Source organism: Atheta coriaria, unplaced genomic scaffold (genome assembly GCF_025399875.1).
Source record: "Atheta coriaria isolate IRGN ID8LTWV9N9 unplaced genomic scaffold, Caltech_Dcor_3.1 hic_scaffold_1_pilon, whole genome shotgun sequence".
Taxonomy (NCBI): domain Eukaryota; kingdom Metazoa; phylum Arthropoda; class Insecta; order Coleoptera; family Staphylinidae; genus Dalotia; species Dalotia coriaria.
The window spans coordinates 1,542,763-1,565,158 of NW_027045443.1; the positions used below are offsets into that span (position 1 = coordinate 1,542,763).

The 22,396-nt window shown below is 44.4% G+C and overlaps 4 protein-coding genes across 7 annotated transcripts; 2 read left to right on the forward strand and 2 right to left on the reverse strand.

The window, feature by feature from the left end:
• Positions 1 to 247: 247 nt before the first annotated feature.
• On the reverse strand, positions 248 to 767 carry LOC135793506 (uncharacterized). The gene is made up of 2 exons (XM_065304508.1): positions 706 to 767; positions 248 to 644 (listed from the first exon to the last, which is right to left on the reverse strand). Exons 1-2 carry the CDS (start codon positions 765 to 767, stop codon positions 248 to 250), a joined length of 459 nt encoding a protein of 152 aa, XP_065160580.1.
• Positions 768 to 1,361: 594 nt separating this feature from the next.
• On the reverse strand, positions 1,362 to 8,546 carry Dlg5 (Discs large 5). Of its 2 annotated transcripts, XM_065307408.1 has the most exons (10): positions 8,382 to 8,546; positions 8,053 to 8,093; positions 7,664 to 7,989; positions 7,358 to 7,599; positions 4,432 to 7,091; positions 3,285 to 4,368; positions 2,995 to 3,221; positions 2,712 to 2,938; positions 2,423 to 2,642; positions 1,362 to 2,365 (listed from the first exon to the last, which is right to left on the reverse strand). In XM_065307408.1, exons 2-10 carry the CDS (start codon positions 8,087 to 8,089, stop codon positions 2,268 to 2,270), a joined length of 5,121 nt encoding a protein of 1,706 aa, XP_065163480.1. In that variant the 5' UTR covers positions 8,090 to 8,093; positions 8,382 to 8,546; the 3' UTR covers positions 1,362 to 2,267. The 2 variants fall into 2 exon arrangements, with proteins under 2 accessions (XP_065163480.1, XP_065163474.1); XM_065307402.1 differs by having other exon boundaries at positions 3,285 to 7,091.
• Positions 8,547 to 8,792: 246 nt separating this feature from the next.
• On the forward strand, positions 8,793 to 19,292 carry aPKC (protein kinase C iota type). 3 transcript variants are annotated; one of them, XM_065307426.1, is made up of 7 exons: positions 8,793 to 8,959; positions 9,094 to 9,393; positions 13,868 to 13,918; positions 15,729 to 15,814; positions 15,883 to 17,046; positions 17,338 to 17,453; positions 17,555 to 19,292. In XM_065307426.1, the coding sequence occupies exons 2-7, from the start codon at positions 9,114 to 9,116 to the stop codon at positions 17,640 to 17,642; spliced, it is 1,785 nt and encodes a 594-aa protein (XP_065163498.1). In that variant the 5' UTR covers positions 8,793 to 8,959; positions 9,094 to 9,113; the 3' UTR covers positions 17,643 to 19,292. The 3 variants fall into 3 exon arrangements, with proteins under 3 accessions (XP_065163498.1, XP_065163491.1, XP_065163508.1); XM_065307419.1 differs by lacking the exons at positions 8,793 to 8,959; positions 9,094 to 9,393 and adding an exon at positions 9,574 to 10,758; XM_065307436.1 differs by lacking the exons at positions 8,793 to 8,959; positions 9,094 to 9,393 and adding an exon at positions 13,013 to 13,369.
• Positions 19,293 to 19,632: 340 nt separating this feature from the next.
• On the forward strand, positions 19,633 to 22,396 carry LOC135794661 (protein CIP2A homolog L). The gene is made up of 3 exons (XM_065306007.1): positions 19,633 to 19,915; positions 19,979 to 22,060; positions 22,126 to 22,396. Exons 1-3 carry the CDS (start codon positions 19,778 to 19,780, stop codon positions 22,270 to 22,272), a joined length of 2,367 nt encoding a protein of 788 aa, XP_065162079.1. The 5' UTR covers positions 19,633 to 19,777; the 3' UTR covers positions 22,273 to 22,396.

The window sequence follows — 22,396 nt, forward strand, 5'->3', positions numbered from 1 at the left end:
AAGTGAGAACTGCACATGCAAAGTTGAGGCACTGCCCAGTGTCTTAAATACAAATAGAAACACAATGTATTTACATCCACAAATCTTCATTAATATTGTTTAATCTCATACTCCTTACAATTTTACATCATATGTTGCAATAAATATATCACCCTCATATATTTGCAAAAAGCAGACAATAATAAATCTTCATCCCCAAATGATAACTCAGTATCTACAATTCTACTTGTTACCTGAATGGTTAGCATCATTTTTTATCCTTGGCTAATTCAGACAATCGAGCTTCAAGCTCTACTGTACTTAAACCCAGGGATTTATTGTGTTCCAAAGAGGCATGCAATTGATACTCCTCCAGACCACTGATCCGACTGTACAAGGTTCTCTCCAACTCCTTGTCAATGTGATTCTCCTCCCTCAGGACACAGAAGTAAACTAGGAACACAAACAGGCTCCCAAGAATGACATAGGGTTCATACCAGAGTCTAGCCAATGTAACACCCGTGCGCGAGGATTTTGCCGTCCATTTATATGCTGGTGAACCTGTGTATTTAATAGGTGCATCGTCTTGGCTGTCATCTTGATCATTTGAGATGTTTTTGGTCGTAACTGAGCGCGATGAGGGTATTTTGTGCTGAGAGAGTAACCTAAAAGATACCTTATAAACACCGATGCTAAATTGTTTATTTTTAATGTTTTTAATATTACCTGGCGGGGTAAATGTAGGTTTTGTTGATGATATTGGTAGTGAGGCGCCCTAGACTATTCATTTTTAATTTATTAAATTGATTCACGGTTTGAAATTTCCCAGAGAAGATCGACCAGGTTATGTGTGCAGTCAGGGACGCATGTCGAGAATTCAAATCTACTATTAGTTCAAATTCCTGTCTACCAAAATTCGATGAAAACACATCGAATGGTCCCAAACTTTTTCTTTTATGTTTGTTTTTAAGGCAGATCATGTAAAATCATTTATGCGATTGATTCGTATCCCTACTTGGGTTTTTCGTAGTCTAATTAAATTGTCCTGGACAAATAAATCAAACGTTTCGTTCTGGGGGTTGATTCCAGAAGACTTTTAATTGTTTGGTAGTTTAATCAAATCAGTGTACCATTGTACTGCAAATTGTCTTATCACCGGTAAACGTTTCCTCCAGAATCTCATTTTCTCGTCACTCTTCTCCGGCACCAGTCGTTTTACTCGTATATTTTTAAATCTTACATACTAGGAGTGTGCGAACAAAGTTCGAAGTTTTAAAATACAAAAACCTAAACGGGGAAAAAGAGTAGAAGAACAATATACATACTATTATACTTACCATTTATGCTGTTTGCAGGAGAGAAGAAAATCGAAACAAATCGAGTCGTTTATAAATGACATACTTTCTTTCTTTGGAAGATACTATGTATATAAAGTGTTATAACCTAATAAATCAATATATAAAACAATCACTATTAAAAATACATAATATACAATATAATATCGTTGAATATCGTGTTCTTAAACAATTCGTTTTCTTCTCAGTAATTGGCTGCGTTCCGTTCTGTTTAATAACGAGGCTGGCCGTGCAGGGGCTGAACAAGCGCCGAATCATCTTGAGGTATAAAAGATCACAACCCTCTACAGTCTACGACGATCACACACTTATATAATGATTATTAACATGTTGTCTTGTCTACTTTTGATTGACTGGATTGCTTCAACGATTTGTGAGTTGATAAATGCGGGCGGTGTTCAGCCCGCGCGCGCCGACGAATCGAATTTCTATTCTGAGCACATTTCAAAGATTAAAGAAGAAAACGTCATCAAATCACAGAAACGTAAAATAAAATCAAAAAAATAATAAACAGAAACAAAACAGAACAACGTAACAATTACACGCATACATATACAAAATACTCACATCACTTAATGATTACCTGCCTGCTCACTAACGAACTGCAACGACTAATTAATACGCCGCAATACATTGCGCCTAATACTTAATATTCGATTATTTGTTTGAGTCAGTAGAGAATTGTTCATTTTGTTCATTTGTTTTCGCTCAATTCGTCTTTCGCGCTTTGTCGATCGATAAAGACGTCAAAAACTGGTGTAAATCTCGTACGAAATCGAAGCATTCGATTTTATATAGAAAATAGAAAATTGTATACTTACTTAGTTATTGTTCTTGTCATACCTTCGCATTTGTATTATTGTGTGTATTATTTGGCAATCTATGAGTTGATTTTTAAACTTTTTCGTTAGGTTGATTTTTAAACTTTTTCTTTTAAACTGGCACCCATTGACTTTTGCTGTGCACGGAATCGACGGCTGTCAAAACTTGTGTACTCATGTAAGTAACATTCACGCCTGCTGGTATAACAGCTGCAATAAAACATTTCAATACAATTCTTGCACCTAAAATACGATAAGTCAACTTACCAGTGATGAGATGTCGGTATTCCGCCTCTAATTTCTGGCAGTGTTCGTACATTTCCTTGGCAGCCTTGCCGGACAGCTTATCTAAGGAGAAACGGGTGTCTTTAATCTCCTTGATGTGTTTCGTGCTTTTAAACTTGATTAACAAGACGATAGGGTAGATCTGGTGGCGATGCAGCTTTTCAACGCACGATATCGGTATGTCAATCATACAATGTTGTTGCTAGGATAAGAAAACAAAAAAATCTGTAAAAATTTTCTCTCGGTGATAATTTATTCATTTATGACTCACCGAGATGCAAATTTGCTTGATTGCCGACACAGTCGTACACTCGAAATAGTTCCCCTTGCGCTTGTAGTCAATAATAAGGTTTTCGGCAATCTCCTGCTCCAGTTGGGCTTGATTCTGACGGATTTCAATGACGCACTTGCGGAATTTATCCGGGAAGTCAGCAATGAGCTTCTCCACGACACATTCGGCCAGTGGACCCAGAACTAGTACCGGCCGAAATTCTGGACCTATAATTGATAATCATAAATATGTTGCATAGTAATTTAAGCTGAAATCAATTTACAGTCAAGTCTTTCAACGCGTTGGTAGGAGCACAGCGACAGATCTTCCATTGTCCCATTGTCTGAATACCATCCCGAGGAGACATTACTAAAGGACGCTAGTTCTTTCGAGTCTCGTGATCCACTACGCTGATGCTTCTTGCGTCGGAAGAAACTGCGCCGCGCTGATGTTGACCCGCGTGACTCTAAATCACCGCTACTGCGGCGCAGCATCAATTGTTCTTCAACTCTGCACATAAAACAATCAAATATGAACACAAAACTCATAAAATCAAACATGTTTAACACATACTTGTATTTCGAAGGAATAATCCCCCATTGCATAGAGGGATTTCCCTCGCTATCCAGTTTCCAGGCTAACCAATGGCCTGGATTACCTCTGAACATGGTATTATCAACGTAGAGGATGTCATCCTTGTTGAAGTACAATTGATCGTTGTCTGTCAAGTCGCTGCCGCTCCGATCAAATCCACAACGCACATATAAAGAATCTCCCGGCTTGTCTTTGATTTCATTGTAGCGATCAATGCGATAGTGTGCGAAAACTGTGACTTTGTCAGCCGGTTTCGCTAAAATATAGGCAGCCTCTTCCGCAGTCAACACTCTCAGATCAGCCCCGTTGTATTCAAGAATCTGATCGCCTGTCCGCAACCCCGCATGCTCAGCAAGAGAATCCCTCTGTACTGAATGTATAAATATCCCGACTGCATTACCACCGACGAGGGAAATACCCAAATTGGAAGTTTTGTGCGTTTCAATATACAAGCAGCGCGGTTCATCTTCGGTGGACACAGTCGATTTTGCTTTGCTGCTGCGTGAAGTGCTCTGCCTCTGCTGTGAATCACGATTGGTCTGTTGCAGACTCCTTTGATTAGTGTTACTGCTACTGAGACTAAGACTCTTTCGGTTTTCTTTCGGAGAGTTACACGGAGTAGGTTCAGCACTACTACTGCAAGAATTATCCTCCGAACCAGATCCCTCTTCAATCTCAACGAATTTATCTGGTGAGTGCACCAGCATTGTGATGGAATTCCCGCATTGGCGCAATACATTCGCGGCGAGATCATAGGTGGCATTGCGCATATTAATTCCGCACACTTCCAACAATTGATCACCGATTTGCAGACCTACGCGACTCGCCAGGCTGTTCTCGTCCACTCTGGATACAAAAATACCACCACTGTCCGGGCAGTTGATCTGTATCCCAAGCGGTTCGTTGGATTTATCAATGTAAACCTTGCGCAACTCACCGGAGAGTTGTTTCTGCGACCAGCCGTACTCCGGCACATTGCTGCGTTTGAGAATCTCTACGTTAAAGATCGGCGACGGGCTGCCACGCTCCGAGGTGCGTTCAATCGATCCGGTACTGATCTTGCCTGTGGAGTTCTTCGAGTTAACCGACGGATTGCTCGGTATGCGAAAGCGCTGGTTCTCCTTACCTTTACGCGGAAACGTGCCGACATTCGGCAGCTCAAACCCACCGGGAGTATAATACTCCCGCGAGTCACGTATCTCACGATCTAGTTGCGAGTGCTGCGAGGCAATCGTGTTCATACCCAACATTGGCCGCTTTTGGTGTACTTCCGCCGACAGTGAATGTCCATGATAATGAATCGGATTATAAGCGGGTAGTTCATATCCGCCAACGCTTTCTCTTGAGTGACTGCTGTTGTTGCTATTGGTACTCGCCATATTCAAATGGGGATGTGGATGGGGATGAAATGGGAAAGGCACGCGCGGTGCGAACAACGGTGACTGCAAACGGACCTGATGCACCTGCATAGCTATATCGTGATGTAGCAAACTCTCTCGCTCCGAATCCGAGCTGTACTTCGGCTGCTTACTGACATGCGGCATGTAAGGCGACGTGTGATAGTACTTGATGTCTTTGTCACCGATGCGCGGCTTGATCGGCGGGTTGAAATCCAGAGAATCATCGCTTTTCATATTGATCGATAATCGATTGTGGCGTAGTTTCTCGTAGGAGTCGTTGCCGAAGCCGCTGATTACGCTAGAGTGCCGATTCGAGGCGCGCGGCAGCGGCATCTGGCTGTGATTCGACGATTCGTTCGAGATGTTCGACATGGCGGACATTGTCGAACGATTACTATTGATAATCGTGCTGTTGGTGTTGCGTAGTTGCGCCGAATTGGGCACACCGACTGACGAATCGAAGAGATAATCTTCACCGTCGGTGTTGCTAATGAGTAGTGACAATGGTGGACGTTGTTTGGTACGGTTAGTAATTGTACCAACATTTGACGCGGTACCCAAAATGGTTGCCCTGGTCTTCGGCCAAGTGCCACCGTTCTTCTCCTGCAGGGAACTTTCCTTACTGCGATGTTTTGGGCGTTTAAACGTTGAAGAATTATTCGGCTGGCCGTGTGTATCAATGATACTATCCAATTCAGCGATAACTTTCTCATGCTCATAGTTACCATTCAGACTCATATCTTCCGCGTGCCCTTGACGTTTTTTATCCTCCAGGGTCCGATTGCGGTCCTTTGAATGTCTACGCCCGCGGACAAGATCGAACTTTTCACGCAACCACGCATGACTTTTCTCTTGCGCCGATTTCGCACGATTGTGATCGACTGTCAGTCGGCTAGAATTGTTACAAGTATGGCCACCGCTCGAATTCGACGATGGATACGAACTCGGTTGACTATAATAATGCAAATCGTCCGTTTGCGAACTACGATTCTCTTTTTTATACCGCTGTACCGGAATAAACACATTCGTATTCTCTGTATCTAAGTAAGACATCTTTAAAGTTGTGATCGTAATCGAATCATTGCGTTCGTTCAAAATACGCATGGCGTCATGAATCGCATCGCAGCCATCCATGGATTTATGATTAACTCGCAGGACACGATCGCCTACGACAAGACTGGTATCCTTTCCAGCCAAACCACCCTCACATATTTTACTGATATAAACGCCCGACTCAAGCATGATACCGTGACTTAACCCAGGTGGAAGTTTAGCGGTGTGCACCCAACGCGCAACTTTCGCTGGCGTTTGCGGAGTATTCGGAGAAGTAGGCAGTGAGGAATTATTACTGCTTACGCCAGACCAATTATTTCTACGCCGGCGACGTACGAGAAGATGTACAATCGGCGCACTAGACCGTATCGTATCCATAACAATACGTTTCGTCATATTTTTCGTGCAATCCAAGTTATTCACTCGAACAATACAATCATTTATCCGTAATTTTCCGTCCGCTACAGTTCCCTTCGCGACGTCAGTCACGTAAACATCGTGATTCGGATACTGCGCGTCTTCTATACCGCCACCAAGATCAAAACCGATGTCTTTCTCGATTGACATACCAGTTAAATCCATTTCCAGCGTCTCTGTCTCCCATTCCTGCATGTCGCTGTCAATGGCGCTGTCATGCGAGTGATTATGCGCAAGAAAACCTTGATTCAAATTCGACTCTTTCTCCATGTGCATCTCGAGCGTCTCCTTCAACGTCTTCACTTCTTTCAATAATTCATTGCGTTGCTTTTTAATCGCATCGGACTCCCGCAGAGATTCAGCGAGTTCGGAAACAGCACGATCGCGTTCCTTGCGCATTTTGTCGCATAGTGTCCGGATGCTTTCGCGCTCCAACACTATTTTATCGCGTTCGGAGAAAGCCCAGTCACGCCGGCCTTTACTCACATCAGCCTCTTGCAGAGCTTCGGTGAGCTCAAGTTGTGTTTTGTCTAAACTCTTACGCAGACTTTCGAGTTCCTGATTAGCCTGGTCCAGGTTATCGAGACGCTGGCGTTGTGAGAAGTTAGCTACCTGGATTTCTTTGCGCATGGAATTCTCGCCCTGCGCGTAGTTGCAATTGAGTGGCGATTTCAGCACGTTGTCTTCCTTGGTTGTGTACTCGCCGAACTTTTCGCGCAGATCGTTGCATTCCTTGAGCGCCTTGTCACGATCATGCAGCGCTGACGCAATCTCACGCCGGAGTGATTCTAGCTGATTGTTTAAACCCTGCTTTTCTTCAAGGAGATCTTTATTGTCGGACTCGAGCAGCTTGTTTTTGCGCTTCGCCTGTGATAAGTCATCCGAGAGGCGCTCCATTTCCTTGTGCACAGTGTCTCTAAAAAAATTGCGTTAGTTTCACAAATACAACATCAATTCATAATCAGTAAAGACAAGAAACATCGTTTTAGTATTAGCAAGAGTAAGATCAAGCATTAATTATTAAATTACATAGTAATCATGCATGGATCACCTTTTACACATGTTTTTACACGACCTTCAATTGACTCTGTATTTAATATCATGCATTATTTATTCTCTGAGTTTGTTTTTCAAATAAAGTATTTAATTTCAGTGGAAATAAACTTAAATAAAAACCTATACCTTTCCGACATAATCAGATTGTATTCCGTCATTGTCGCATTGCGCTCTTCTGTGAGCCGCTGCACTTCCTTGTTGGCCTTCTGGCGGAAAGTCAGCGCCTGTTTGACTTCCTTAACAGCATCGTCATACTTCTGCTGTGAGATCTGCAACGCCTCGCGGAACTTATTGCAATCTCGAATTAATTTATCCATCTGACTGTACGCCTTCGTTATTTGTTGTTTCAAGCCCGAAACTTCACGCAACTGCAATGTATTACAATATTTTGTTATTTATGTACATATAGCATGAATGTTTTGAGGAACTTACAGAAGTATTGCGCTCTTGATTAACTTCTTCGTATTGCTTGCTGATGCGTTTCGTCTCGTCCTGCGCCATTTCCAACTTGAGTAGTGTCTGCGCGTGCGATTCGTCCAGCTCCTCATAGCACTTGCGCAAGTTGTCGAAGTCGATCACCTGGCCGGAGTCCATCTTGGCGTGATGCCGGTAGTAGTCAAGCTCCTTCATCGCGTGCGCAAGACGCGCGCGCAGCGTGATCGACTCCGAGTTGGCTTTGTCCAGCTGCTGCTTCAGCGCTTCGTTCTCGCGGTCGCGAGACGAGCCCGAATTCAGCGAGTAGTTGCGTGAGAGTGTGCCTGCAGTTGATTATTTCATGATGAATATGAAAGGCAAAACAAACGAAGAAACAAAACACTTACTGTTTCCAGGTGCGATATCGTTGTTCGTTGCCATCATTCGACTGCAGGCGAGCGCGCAGATCCAAGCAGGCGCATAGAAAAAAGAGAAAGTCGTTTCATAACAATGTACAAAGAGAATCGCAACAATCGCAAGAACAAAACTGGTGCGCTAATTAGCGCTGTGCGATTGTTACTCGGGTGGAAATTAACGACCGCAGGTAAATAAACAAGCTGTGTTTATTTATTAGCCCCCCGGACCCGAGCCTGCGTTACCATAGATACACGTCCAGAACGAAGGCGCAAAGGCATTCGTCACCGCCGACCGCCGGTGGATGGAAATTTGTACTCACCGGAAGACGAAGCGGCGTGTCACAAATGAGCGATGACGGCGTAAATAAACATAATCCGCGAGGGCGAGGAATCGTCAAACTCCACTCTGTTTCTACGAGTACATTTCGTCCACCATGTTGATTCGTTGACTTCTCAGCCTGACCGCAAGCGATCGTAGTGGTAAATGTCAAATTTACGTCAATCATAAATCTAAAATAAATTTCAACTTTGATTTGTTTTATATTGATTAAAATATCATCAATACTTACAAATAATTATTCGTGCATGTTTTAATGTTGTTGTAAGAATTGTTTATTTATTTATGTGTCATTTGTGTCAGTTTAAAACGTGGAGCGCTGTCAGACGGGAGTAGATGGCGCTGACAGCTTAAACGCATGCGTAGATTGCGTTGTAATCCAACAGGTATTCGCCGTAGCCGCAATCGCCGTTCGGCCGCGATTGTTGTTATGTGTCGTTGCGTTGTGTTCTTGTTCTGTTGACATTAATTTGTTCATATCGCCGCTTCGCGAGTTTTAAATTAGTTTAATGCGCCGCTAGCCGTCGCCGCCCGCCGCCGCAAATCAACGATTCGAAAGAGGTGAGTGTTGCTGTCCGCGGCGATCGGCATTTGTTTCTTTTTTTGCGCGCGGTCAACACCGCGTTTTGCATACGTATATCTCCGAGGAGGTACATATTTGCATGACTAATCCAGCGGTATGCTGTTGTATCCAGGTGCGACCCGGCGCGAGAGGATGCCGACCCCGCTAGCGCACATGGAGCAGAACAGCAATGAGATTAAGGCGAAGATCGCCTACAACAGTGAGATCCTCATCATCTACATCGACCAGAACATCACGCTGGACCAGCTGTGCGCGGAGATGCGGCAGATTTGTCGCTTCGGCTCCGACCAGGTGTTCACCATGAAGTGGGTGGATGAAGAAGGCGATCCGTGCACAATCTCCACACAGATTGAACTGCGTGAAGCCCTACGACTGTACGAAATAAATCGTGATTCGGAGCTTACTATTCATGGTATGTTGTAGTTTTGCGAGTATTAATAGAGTATAAGATTAGTATAATTTGGTCAAGTACACTTGAAGGTATTCCGCCTACGCGCTTTTCGAAGGGTTATGTCGGTTGCCGTGGAGACAGCGGGTTTGTTTACGTCGCGAAGGTAGATGCCGGCGCCCTCTGGGCGGCGGGCGGCGGGGTATCGATTTTCGCATTCGGGCCCCCGGAACGTCAGCGGCGGTAGTGTGGCGAGCGTGTCGTGCGAACCGTCGGGGCGTCGCGACGCTGACTAGCAATCGCTGAGTGCGCGCCAGACGCATCGAGACAATCACGCAATCGGACGCTTCCAAGTCGCGCGAGTTGAAGCCGCCCGTCGGCGTCGGGGCGCCGTTTTTTTAGCGAATTTCTATGGTTTCGCGAGCACGACAACGCCTACCCGCGCCGAAATAATGTGGAATTGATCCGCGCGTCTGCAACCGCGACCCTCGACGCACAGAAGAGTTCCTCGTCGCTTCCCCAGCCCTCCACCACCACCACCCTACACCACCTCCACCCTTCCAAACTTCCACAATCCTCTAAATCCTCCGAGTGATCGGATATAAGATAAAATGGCCTGGGGATATTGGAGCGCGACCACGCTGGGCGACCGCGGGCGTTCGCCGCGTCGCAACCAGCAGAACGGCAACGCCACACAGCCCCAGGGCGGCGGCGGAGGCGGCGGCGGCGGCGGCAGCAATGATCGTGGTGCTGCTTCCTCGGAGCGCACCGAACGCCCCGAACGGCATGCTGCCAGTCACAGTAGCAACTCCAGTAATGGATCCAGCGCTTCTACCAGTGCGGCGCTGCTCGACGAACTCGCTGCCCAACAGCAGCAGCAGCATCATCCGCACTATCAGCCGCCGCTGCCGCCACCGCACCAGCAGCAGATGGCGTCGGCGGCGGCACATCATCAGCCACCGCTGCCGCCGCCGCATGCGGTCCACCAGCACCATCAGGCGTACGCGCCCGGCGCGCATCACTCCCAATTGCCGCACGCCTCCTACCACCACCATCACGACACCACCTCCGGCTCCGAATTCGACCTGGAGCCGAATCTCTCGCGCCGCCCATCGCTGGATCTCAGCATTGGTGGGCCGCCTGGTGCCGGTCTTGCTGGCATCATCTGCTCGGCGCATGGGTCCAGCTCGCGCACGGGTACGTTGTCGGCGGGTAACACGCTGACGCGCGCCGGCAGCCGGCACACGGCCGTCAGCAGCGTCGATTACGCGGTGCCGCATCATTTGCATCAGCATCATCTGCATCACGCCGCTTACGTTGAGTATCATCATCAGACGCAGCTGAGCTTTTCGGACGATGATAGCAGCTCGGAGCCGGGCTATGCCACAGGTAACGGCGCACGTTCTTCCAAATTTCGCAGTGCATATACTTTTGAAAATCTCCTGTTTTTATCACGTTACTCCTTCTTCTTCTTGCGGCCAATTGGCTCACGTCCGATCTCCCGACCTTCGCGCTTTCGGGCCAGTGGGGACGGTGCCAAAAAATCCGGGAGCGCCGCTGGAAAATCGAACATTTGTGTTTTCGCAAAACGCACCCCCACGACGCCGCCTTTCTTCATTTATTTCGCGCGTAACAATTCATGCACGTTTAATTTATTCACGTGTTTTCTTAAGTTTATAAACGGACTGACCTTTTGCGCCGTCAACCCGCTTCAGAGCCACGCGTTACCTTCACACTTCTCCGCCCCGTGCTGGCATTCCACGTGACGGTTTTATTTTTGAATCGTACAACCACAGCGATATGACATCTTCGTATCGCGCCACATCTCTCTGCATTTATTTATGTTTCCGACTCGTTGCGCAAACTGGGAATAAATTTGATTTTGTCATAAGTTTACGTTTATTTTTAGCTATACTAATGCTTGCAATAAACGCGCATTTTACTGTCTTTTTAAAGGGGAAAGCAGGAGGAGAAAAAAAAAACGTTGCCAATTACACGTGCGTGCCGTGTGATGACAGTCGGCGAGTTTATTTAAATCGCGGTGGAGAAACAAAAGTAGCAGAAGAAAGTGTCGCACTATGTCGAAAAAATCGCGTGCCGCGAGCAAATTAATCTATTAAACTCGCTCGGTGTTGTGTTGCCCCTTTTTTTTTTGTTCTCTTCGCTCGTACGAGTCGGGCGCGCCTTTTCGCAGCCGAGTGCACATAAAACACGCCGGCCTACAATCGCTCCGCAAACAAACCGAACGTCGTGCAACCAGAAAAACGCAACGCGAAAAGCACGGATTTGTTTAGTCTAAAACCGGCGACCTGTTTCGTGTTTACAGGTACATGCTAGACCACCCGTAGCAAAAGCGTAGTGTGGTGCTTCGGAGGCGCATGAATGCAATATTAAATTAACGAAATTCGCCGCCCGTTTCGGGAGTTTCGCCGCCGAAATGAGGTCGCCGTATGCCAATATTAATCATTGACCACACTCTCTGTCCCAGCTGCATTATTTCGTCACTGCAGGGATGGCGCGTCACGAATTAAATATTAATTGCCGCCAAGCACCGGAACGAAACTTTGGCCCGCGACGCAGCTGCGAAGGGGACAGCAACAAACAAACAAAAAAAAAACACGGTCGCAAACTTGCCAAACTCGCGACTTGTTTGTTGTGTGCTGTGTGTTTTTTTTTCTGCACAGCCGGGTTATGGGACAAGTTGAAAACTTGCGTCCGAAACACATTCCGACTGTGGGGGGCGATGTATAAAGAGATTACGCGACACGCTCGGGGTAGTTTTTGCTTGATTAAAAAGTTTGCGCACAGGTGTAGTTCGGATTCGCGGAATTGGCGTATTTCGCGCCGGTCGACATTGACAGCATGCGCGTCCATCTATTTTCTCTTGAATACACAATATGTGCATTAGTGCTTCATCCCCTTTGGTTCATGGACGCGGCGCATGCATGATGTTCCATTGTTGCGGGGTTTTAACTGGGCCATGTCATTGCAAGCATTTTTAATCTTTCGGTGGAGTAAATTTTTTTGAAATGAGGTCATGATAACAAAAATTCAACGTGTACGCTCACAGCGGCGCGTTTATTTTATTCGATTTAACGCCGGCTTTCAAACAGTTTTTTGCATTTCTTTCAAAAACTATTGAATAAAACTGCATAAAAAATAGCCACTGCGCTAGATCAGGAACTAATACATTGTCTCACAAATTTTTAAAATTGAGTTTTGCATGGTTTCGAAGATAAACGCCCTTAAAAAGAGGCAATAAAAAATATACTGCCGGCCCATTTGGATATTTTTTCCACCACGTGTGTTTCTTTCAGTTCGTGCTGTAGCTTCAGTCAACAAATTGCGCTCTTATCGCAAACCCGCGCGCAATAAATACCGACGCGCACGGCGCGTAGATAAAACTTTATCACGATATCTCTATTGTGGGCAAGTGCGTGTGATTTTCGTCGCTGGTTTTTACACTTTTTTTCGGTGCGCCCACATAATGTAATGTAGGACGGCGCACTGGCGGCGTGCTTCGCGATATCTAGGATACTCTACTCCACATTTTCGATACTTTGATCGCTATTAATAACCGCGAGGAGCGGGCTAGGTGAGAGGCTTATCAGATTATCGCGATGTACCGCGCGCACTATCACAATTATTAATCAGCGCGCCGAAGGGATGGGAGAGTTGTTGACGAGCGCGGCTCGCGAACGTGTCGAAGGTGTGATGTGATAGATTTGCTCATCATCTCATCTCTGGAGCGCAATTTCGAAAATTTGTGGTGTCGGAAGAAAACACGCCACCCGTGCCGCAGCCCCACCAGTGTGCGACACAGGAGATACCTAGATACATTCTGTTTGTTTATTTTGGAGCACTTAACGGCGGCGTTCATTACGTGATAAGCGCGGCGCAATGTCGATATGGAACGACTTGTGGACGTATTCCTGGGTGCAGTCGAATGCGTTCAATTGTGACCCGTCTGGATTAGTGTTGGGCGTTGCTTTGCACCGAGGTAGAGATCTTCGCGCACCTTCATTGTGCTCGCGTTTGTTGTGTGCGTGGTTCATTCATGCGCGTCTGGAAGTGCGATCGGTGGCTCAGTTTGATCGCGATGCGATAACGTGAAACAATGCATGCGCGCGTTTTGTCATTGAGAAATCATTTTTGAGATATAATGCATGTTTGAGTGAGTCACACGACTGCAAATGTGATCTAATCAATCATTGAAACTTTCCCAGCGAAGATAAAGATGACTTAATACCGGACAAATTGCTTCGTTAAATCATCGGATTTGAAGGATTCATGAGACCGCACGCACTTCTGGAGTTAATTTTAATTTTATTTCGATCGAATGCCCATTTCGCTCATTTGTTAAGTCTGAAATATTTCTTGTGTCCGCGTGTGTGTGTGGGTTGTTGCGATTTTTCACCGAAAATCGCATTGTCCTCATAATAAATTTGCGGCCTGTTTGTCCCCGGCTCGACGTTAATATCGTTTTTGTTCGTTGCAGTGTTTCCCAACGTGCCGTCGCAGCCAGGAATGCCATGCCAAGGAGAGGACCGTAAGTACACGCTCATTCATTCTCAAAGACCTAAGTCTAATCTAATCCGGCCGCGCGAATGCCAAGAAACGCCAAGGAATCAAATAAAAGGAGCAATAAGCATTAACGGCGCGCCGGCCGACAATGCCGCCATTGAAATTGCGAAGACGCGAAGAAAAGCGGTGGCGGCGCGCGCGCGCGCCCGTTCTTCGTGACGCAAATAAATCCATTTATGCTTTATAGTCTTTGTCGAAGCGCGCATTATGAAATTTCCTCCGCGCAAAATGAAATCGTCAAATCGCCGATTTCCACCACACAAAAAGCACGGAAGAAAAAAATAAACGCTACCGCGCACTACCTCTGCGATTGTACCGACGGAACAAAAACATGAAACGTGACGGATTGATTAAACTGACCTTAGCGAAACCTTGCTAATTGTATGAACAATCGCATGAAGAGTGAAAACACATCGGGATTAATCAATGCCTGGGAGTGTCCGAGTGTCGCGGATTTTGCTCCATTTTTTTTTCTTCTCTATGCTTTTATTTCCGCCCGCACACGCGGAAAAACTTTGCGGTTACTTTGCGCAACTTTGTGGCTGAGGCGAAACGTGAGGGGAATCGCTTATGCAAATGAACACGCGCGCGCGTGCTACTCACTTCCACTATGAGTTATCACCGCAGTTTTACACAAAACTCAATTTCAGAAGTAGAAGTATATTATTAATAACTTTCTTGTGTGTAATAATTTAAGACAATCGTATTGTCACATATCCCATGGACCAAACAAGCTAAATTCTTATAGAAAAACGTATTTATATTGCGAATCTTTATTAATTAATATTATTAATAACTTTTTCTTATCGGAAATTGAAAACAATTGTATTGTTTCTTATCCTATCGGTCAAACAAGCTTCTTTTTATATATAAATGCGTTATTATTGCGTTTTTAACAAATGCGCAATACATTTCGAGCACTATATTGACAATTTTGTGAATCATTAACGTTGATTCCCACCAAAGCAATGTTCGTGTGTATATTATTAATAACGCGTGTTTATTGATAGAGATAATTGAAGTAAACTGTTAGTTTGTTCATTGTTTGGCAATAGGCTAATAGAACATTTTAGATAAGTAACAAATTTGTTTGGTTTCCGATTGGCTGACTCGAATTCCCATTAGTTGTCATTGCCATCGCGCTGCATAAATTTTTTTTGTTAGCAATATCTGTTTCGCTCACGGCCAAACTGATTAGTCACATTGAAGCGCCAATTAAACGCAAGAAAACGCTCGCGCGCACATCGTTACCAGATCAATTCCCCCCGTGATTCATTATTGCGTTTCCATTCGTCTCTCAATGGTATTTTTGCGCTTCCTGCACGCCGCGCCGTTTCCGAAAGATGCGATTGAACACAATGCGAGTGATAACAATGCCGCACGCACGATAAGGCGCATTGAAATCGTATAGAGTTGGGGTGTGTGCGCAGCGCAGCACGTTCACCTCGGCGATTTTTATTATTGCAATACACAAGGAAGTATTCTATTCCAAAGATGTAATCGAGCGAGTGTGTGTGGCGCGGTTTGCTGGACTCATTTGCTCTCCTGTTTGTTTGTGAATTTAACTCTTGTTTACCGCTGCTTTGCACATTGCTCACAACAATGTGTACGAGTGGTTGCGTTCGATTGTTAATTGAAGTTCGGTTTCCTAGACAATGAGTGATATCGAGATGGCTTTAATAGGGTTGCTTGCCCAACTAGGTTAGCGATGATAAGCTGCTCTTGCCGAATGATTCACGCTGCGAATGTGCATATATTGACGCTTGCTGTTGCAGGAAGCATCTATCGGCGCGGCGCACGACGTTGGAGGAAATTGTACCGTGTCAACGGACATATTTTCCAGGCTAAACGCTTTAATAGAGTAAGTGTGCCCCGATTGATTGAATTCTGCTGACTTAAATATAAATTAATTTGCTGTTTTTGTCACAGCGGGCATTCTGCGCGTTCTGCGAGGATCGCATTTGGGGTCTGGGCAGACAAGGCTTCAAATGCATCCAATGTAAGTTACTGGTGCACAAGAAGTGCCACAAGGCTGTAAAGAAAGCCTGCAACAACGAAGTGGTTGACCCTGTGACGCGTGATGGGCACCACAATGGCGAGAATATCCTGCAACAGATACAACACCAGCAGATGCCGTCGGAGGCCGCTAATCAGGAATTGGTTAGCGATTACATGCCAGACATCACCGGCGATTCGGTGCCTGTGGAAGACCCCACCTCCGATGACTTGGAGCCTGGTTCACAGCGGCAGTACTCGCTTAAAGACTTCGAGCTCATTCGAGTGATCGGACGTGGTAGCTACGCCAAGGTACTAATGGTGGAACTGCGCAAAACGCGCCGTATTTACGCGATGAAAGTGATCAAGAAGGCGCTCGTCACCGACGACGAGGACATCGACTGGGTGCAGACTGAGAAACATGTCTTTGAGACGGCGTCGAATCACCCATTCCTCGTCGGGCTGCACTCGTGCTTCCAGACGCCATCACGGCTTTTCTTCGTCATTGAATTCGTACGCGGCGGTGACCTAATGTTTCACATGCAGCGCCAGCGCCGCCTGCCCGAGGAACACGCGCGTTTCTACGCCGCCGAAATTTCACTGGCGCTAAACTTCTTGCATAGCAAGGGAATCATCTATCGTGACCTGAAGCTTGACAATGTTCTGTTGGATCATGAGGGTCATATTAAACTGACAGATTATGGTATGTGTAAGGAGGGTATTCGATCAGGGGACACCACGTCGACGTTCTGTGGTACACCTAATTACATTGCTCCTGAGATTCTGCGCGGAGAAGATTATGGTTTCTCAGTGGACTGGTGGGCGCTTGGTGTCTTACTCTACGAAATGCTTGCGGGTCGCTCACCGTTCGACATTGCTGGTGCGTCTGAAAATCCCGATCAGAATACGGAGGACTACCTCTTCCAGGTGATCCTCGAGAAAACAATTCGTATTCCGCGTTCGTTGAGCGTGAAGGCAGCGAATGTCCTCAAGGGTTTCCTCAATAAAAACCCAGCGGATCGTTTGGGCTGCCATAGTGCGGATTCCTTCGCAGAGATACAGGGACATCAATTTTTCAAGAGCATCGATTGGGAACTGGTAAGTTACGGTGTTGTTTTCCTCTCAATTTCAGAAAACGTTGTTTGCGGCTCTTGAAAAGAATAAAATCTGGGTTTTTAATGCAAATATTTGTTCCGGTAGTTGTTTGCGCGTCAAATAACAGCGCCGTTTCTGCCGCAAACACAAAACGTGATTGAGAACTTCGACGAGCAGTTTACGCTGGAGTCTGTGTCTTTCACACTTGACAACAAGTAACCTGAGACTTTTGTTTGTGATAGGCGCTAGTTGAGTAGTTACTAAGTAAGCTAGTAATGTTGTATGTATTTCTAGTTGGAGCAGAAGCAAGTGCCACCGCCTTACAAGCCTCGTTTAGATTCGGATCGCGATCTGGCCAACTTCCCACCGGAATTCACTGATGAACCCGTACATTTGACTCCTGACGATGCGTACGTTCATTTCTTTCACATTCGCTTCATAATGCTTTTTTTTTTCATTATCGATTTGTTGTGGATAATGTTGTATAATTGTATTTTTTGTGTTTTAATAGGCGTATTATCGAGAAAATCGATCAGTCTGAATTCGAGGGCTTCGAATACGTGAACCCGCTGCTGATGTCGCTGGAGGATTGTGTGTGACCCGACCCGCTGCCTCCGCAGTGCCGCCTACATCCGAACAACAACTCTTACACTTTCGACCTGGATCACCTGAACCTGACGCACCTCAAACACCTGAAGTTGCACACCACCTACCTGTCGTCGCTACCGATGCATCCGCTACCGCCGTTGCCACCGTTACCGCCACCGCCTAGCCGCTATCCGCCTCCGTTGTTTCCGCCACCGCCTCCGCCGCTCGACGCCGACTACTACGAGTACTACGACCTGCCCGTTCATCCGGAGGCGGGCGACGGCAGCACGGCCACGCACCAGCTGCCTGCGCAATCGGTGCCGGTGGCTGTCGACGCCAGCGATGCTGACAAACGGCTGGACGCCATGCGCCCTTCCAAATCCATTCTGCAGAACATCTTTTGCCTGCCGCTCAACTAATTCTTCCGCGGCGCAAATATGAAAATAATAATTAATTAAAGAAAAATACAAAAAAATGATAGCGAAGCTCATGCTGATCATGCTGATGCCATGATGATAAAGCAAAACAAATGAATTGATTATAAATTACTAGGCTCTTATTCGTCAAACTAACAATGTGCATCTTTTAAAATGAGCAGTTTGAATACTAAACACTAACTAAAGCAGGTTGCACACTACGGCAGCATTTTAGAAAGGATGAAAAATTAACAATTCAACGGCACTGATAAATTAATTAACAAGAAAATATATATATACATAAATATATATATATATATATATAATTACTATACATATAGGTACATATTGATTATATTATTGTAAGGAAATTATAAACAAAAATCAACCTAAGTATCGACGATTGATTGAATTTATAATGTTAGAGGATTATTTATTGATTAGGCACAGTTTTTTAATGAAAGCGTCGGAGAAAAACCACTTACTAAGCATAAAAGCATAAAATTATTAATATTGTTAAGTATATATACCTATTTATTATGGTGAAATTAAACATTTATGTAGTTGCTATACGCGGACAAGAACGATGTCATCGGCGAGAACAAACCTGGAAGAGACAAGTATTAATTCGCATTCCAATTTCTAGATTAATTCAAAATATTTAAATAATTGTTAAGTATTTTTACGATTGATTCATGAATAATTCGCATTTATATTATTACTGTTTCTTCATATATATTATTTTGTTTTGATTAAACTGTTTCTGAGACTTGACAATGAAAGCATGTATTACTTAGTAGTAACGACAAATCATTCCGATTGGCTACGGTTGAAGTTGGTAATTGTAAAGGTTTAGAAATGTTTTACGAATCGTACGACGAAAGCCGTTGCTCATTCAGTTGACTCTGTTGATGAAGACACTCAATATATATATATATATTACTGTTTGCTTCGAGATTGCGCCGACACAATCGATTTGATTGATTCCCCAGCGGGCCCTGTAGATGATGATTTGATTGTTTTGCAGTTATATATTCTATATATTTATGATGTTTGATGTGAAAAAAATACAAACTTAAATGGGGCGGTAAACGTGTCGGTCGATTGCGACTGTGTATGAATTCTAAATGAGTGTAATTTGTCCTATTGATACAGAAAAAACGAAAAATGTAAAAAATATTATCCGTATACAAATGAGACAAATGAATATTATGTTGATTTGTAATAAATTTCACTTATTACGCATTTATTCTCTACTTTCTTATCCTGTTTGGTTTTGAATTGCTGCCTGCTGGTTTGTTTTGACTGCCCGCTACCCGACTTTGACTGTCCGCCAGGCTGCCTAGACTGTTTGTTTTGCGGCGCAGTTTTGCGAGATTTTTGCACCTAATTAGATCATTAATTGTTTTATTCTGTTGCATAATAACATCAAACAGCAAATAAACGGAAATTTAATTAAATTATCGTGCAAAAACGATGCGCAACTGTGAAAACATCATTGTTTTTGTAAACTCTGCAATCTTCCTGTGTTCGGACAACATCGTTACGATTCGGATCACGCATTCAAACCACGCATTCTTGTCGTATGAGACTTCGCTGCTCAGCCGTTTAACGGTCGCCGCTGTGTTTTGATCACGTTCTTTATAACCGCCACGGAGGTGGTTTCTCCAAGTGCACGTTATAAAACCTCATCAACATACAAAACATTTAGCATCGGATCCATCAACAAAATGTCAGGAATGTCTGTGAATCATTCAGTGAAATGTGGAACAAAGGACAACTCAATGTACGAGTTCGATCGTGCAGTGCGCGATTTAAAATTGAATCGTTCAGATAAAACCTGCGCTGCCGTCAATAGACACCTAAAGGTAATGCATTTTTGTTTCCTAACTCTCATTCTGAACACTTTCATTCATCACTTTACATTTTAGTTTCTCAGCAATGCAACAGACACGTCCACATTCGACCCAAACACTGCTGTCACCTCCGAATTTTTCTCAAACCTAATCGAACTCTTTACCATTCTCGATCCACCATCGCCAGTGCTATGGAACTGTGTGAACGTCCTCAAAACCGCTTGCAAAAACCAGGCGACTCATTCGGCTTTAATCTCCACCTATCAATTTGTCCCATACTTGTCTCAAATGCTAGGTGATCACTTGCAACCAGCTGAAAAGATTTCCCTCCTAGGAGTCTTACAAGACCTAACATGTGGAATCAACAAGAACTGCTTTGTTCCCAATCTTCACCACATGATCACCACACTCTGCAGATGGATTCAGGCCAAGGAATCAGACCAGATTGTATTGCTATCATTGGGAGTAATTGTAAATGTCTGTCTGAACAATCAACCGGCGCAGTACATCTTCGCGAATGCGATGGATGTGCGAACATTGTCGAGATATTTACTCACATTAACCGATCACAAGATTGTTACGTGTGTGGCAAAGATGTTCATCATTCTGGACCAGATGCACGGCGTAGTTCCGCAGAAAACTTTAGGTCAATTATTGGATTGTACGCTGCGAAGCATAAATGATGCTATTATCGTGAAGGACCATCTTGACCTGCGCCAACACATCGAATTCTACCTCAACTTGAAGTCTGATAGTGATGATGTACGGCGTATTATTGCTACATTCGCCGATTTTCCCGAATTGATCAAAGATTTACTCTGTACGATGAATCGGTGCAAAGAAAGCAGTAACGATGAAGGAATGTCGGAATGTACAAGCCTTGTGTTCCGTTTTTTCTGTTCGATTCTTGAGTGTAACTTGCCTTGTATTGATGATTTGTATAAAGTTATGGCGAAATTAGCATTGGACTGGATCCGGCATGAATCCGTCGCGCCTGACGCGCTTTGTTTGCTCAAAACAGTACTGTTAACGTCAACAGACTCTTCCAAGTTAATTACCGAGATGATCATGCCTGAAATATATAACTTTACGCCGGATTTTCACCTGGTTAATGCACGAATGAGTATTGTTATGTGTACAATGTACTATCACGTGTTTGATTTGTTGAAAATCTTTTTACGGGGAAATTCAAGCAGGACGCAAGTATTGGAACACCTCAAAAAGGAACACTTCGAGAAGATGTTTGAAACAATTGTGAATAATACGAATGAATCGGGCGATGTGAGCAAATTTAGTCCTCAAGCTTTAGATATGTATATCAACGCAATGAGTGTTATCAGTGTCGTTGGGTTGTCTTGCAATGATTGGGGGCAGTTCTTACATGTGTTGTTTGAGCAGAAACCAGTGCAGACCGTGCTGGCGCTTGGGTTGACAACGGGTGACCAACAAAGACGAATCAATGCTTTAGAAGTGATCAGCCGGAATAATGTACAACTTTCTAAATCTGTCGGTGATATTCTCAATGAAATTTCTCAACCAACGCCAGTGGTACAGAGCAATCATATAAAATTTAGTCCTATATTAAATAGTAACACATCCGCAAATACTGTTAAATTTGATGAAATCATGCGTGTTCTCACAGAAATGAAAGCTGGAAAACAGTTGAGTGTGGATGTATGTGATGTGATGGATTTATACGAATATAGACTGAGTATTAGTGCACAATCCCAGCAGACATTGACTGCGTATGCGGAGGCGGCGGCTACTTATAGTAATCAATTACAACAACAAATCACGCAGTTGAATGAAGTACAGCAACGCACACAACAAATGCATTTACGCTCGGAACACATGCGGAAAGATGCAAAGAAGAAAATTGACGCGCTTGAAGCACAGATAAGAGAATTACGAATTGAGCGTAAGCTGCGCGCACAATTACAAGCTGAGCAGCAGGAGATGGAGGCAGAGATGCAGAAAAGAAACAAGCAGATCACTGAGTTGATTGCCAAACAGGAGGAGGTCGTTGCCGAGCGTGATAATGCGTTGTTCAAGGTAATTCCGCACCTGAAAGAGTCACTTATGAAGAGGGAGAAAGTTAGTCAAAGGCAGGAGGATAACATCAAAGCGCTGCAATCTGAAGTCAATGCGGCTAAGAGGGTAATCATATTTGTTTAAACTATTTCATTAGGTTTCCTATTAATTGTTTGTTTGATTTATTATAGAATCTGCAAGAAAAGGAGCTGGAACTGAAGAGTACCGAAGAAGAACTTCGCGCAGCGCATGATGATCTCAATCGGGCAAAAGATCTTTCTGAAGAAAGAGGTACATTGCTTGATGCTATAATGAAGCTTACAAATGCTAAGAAGTAGATACTTAGTTTAACGCTTTCAATATTTTGAGACTTATTTTATTTACAATGTATATTTATTTAAAAGACGTGCAAGAAACCTGAAGCCATTTAGCAAATTAAATCTTGCTGTTTTTATTTTCCAA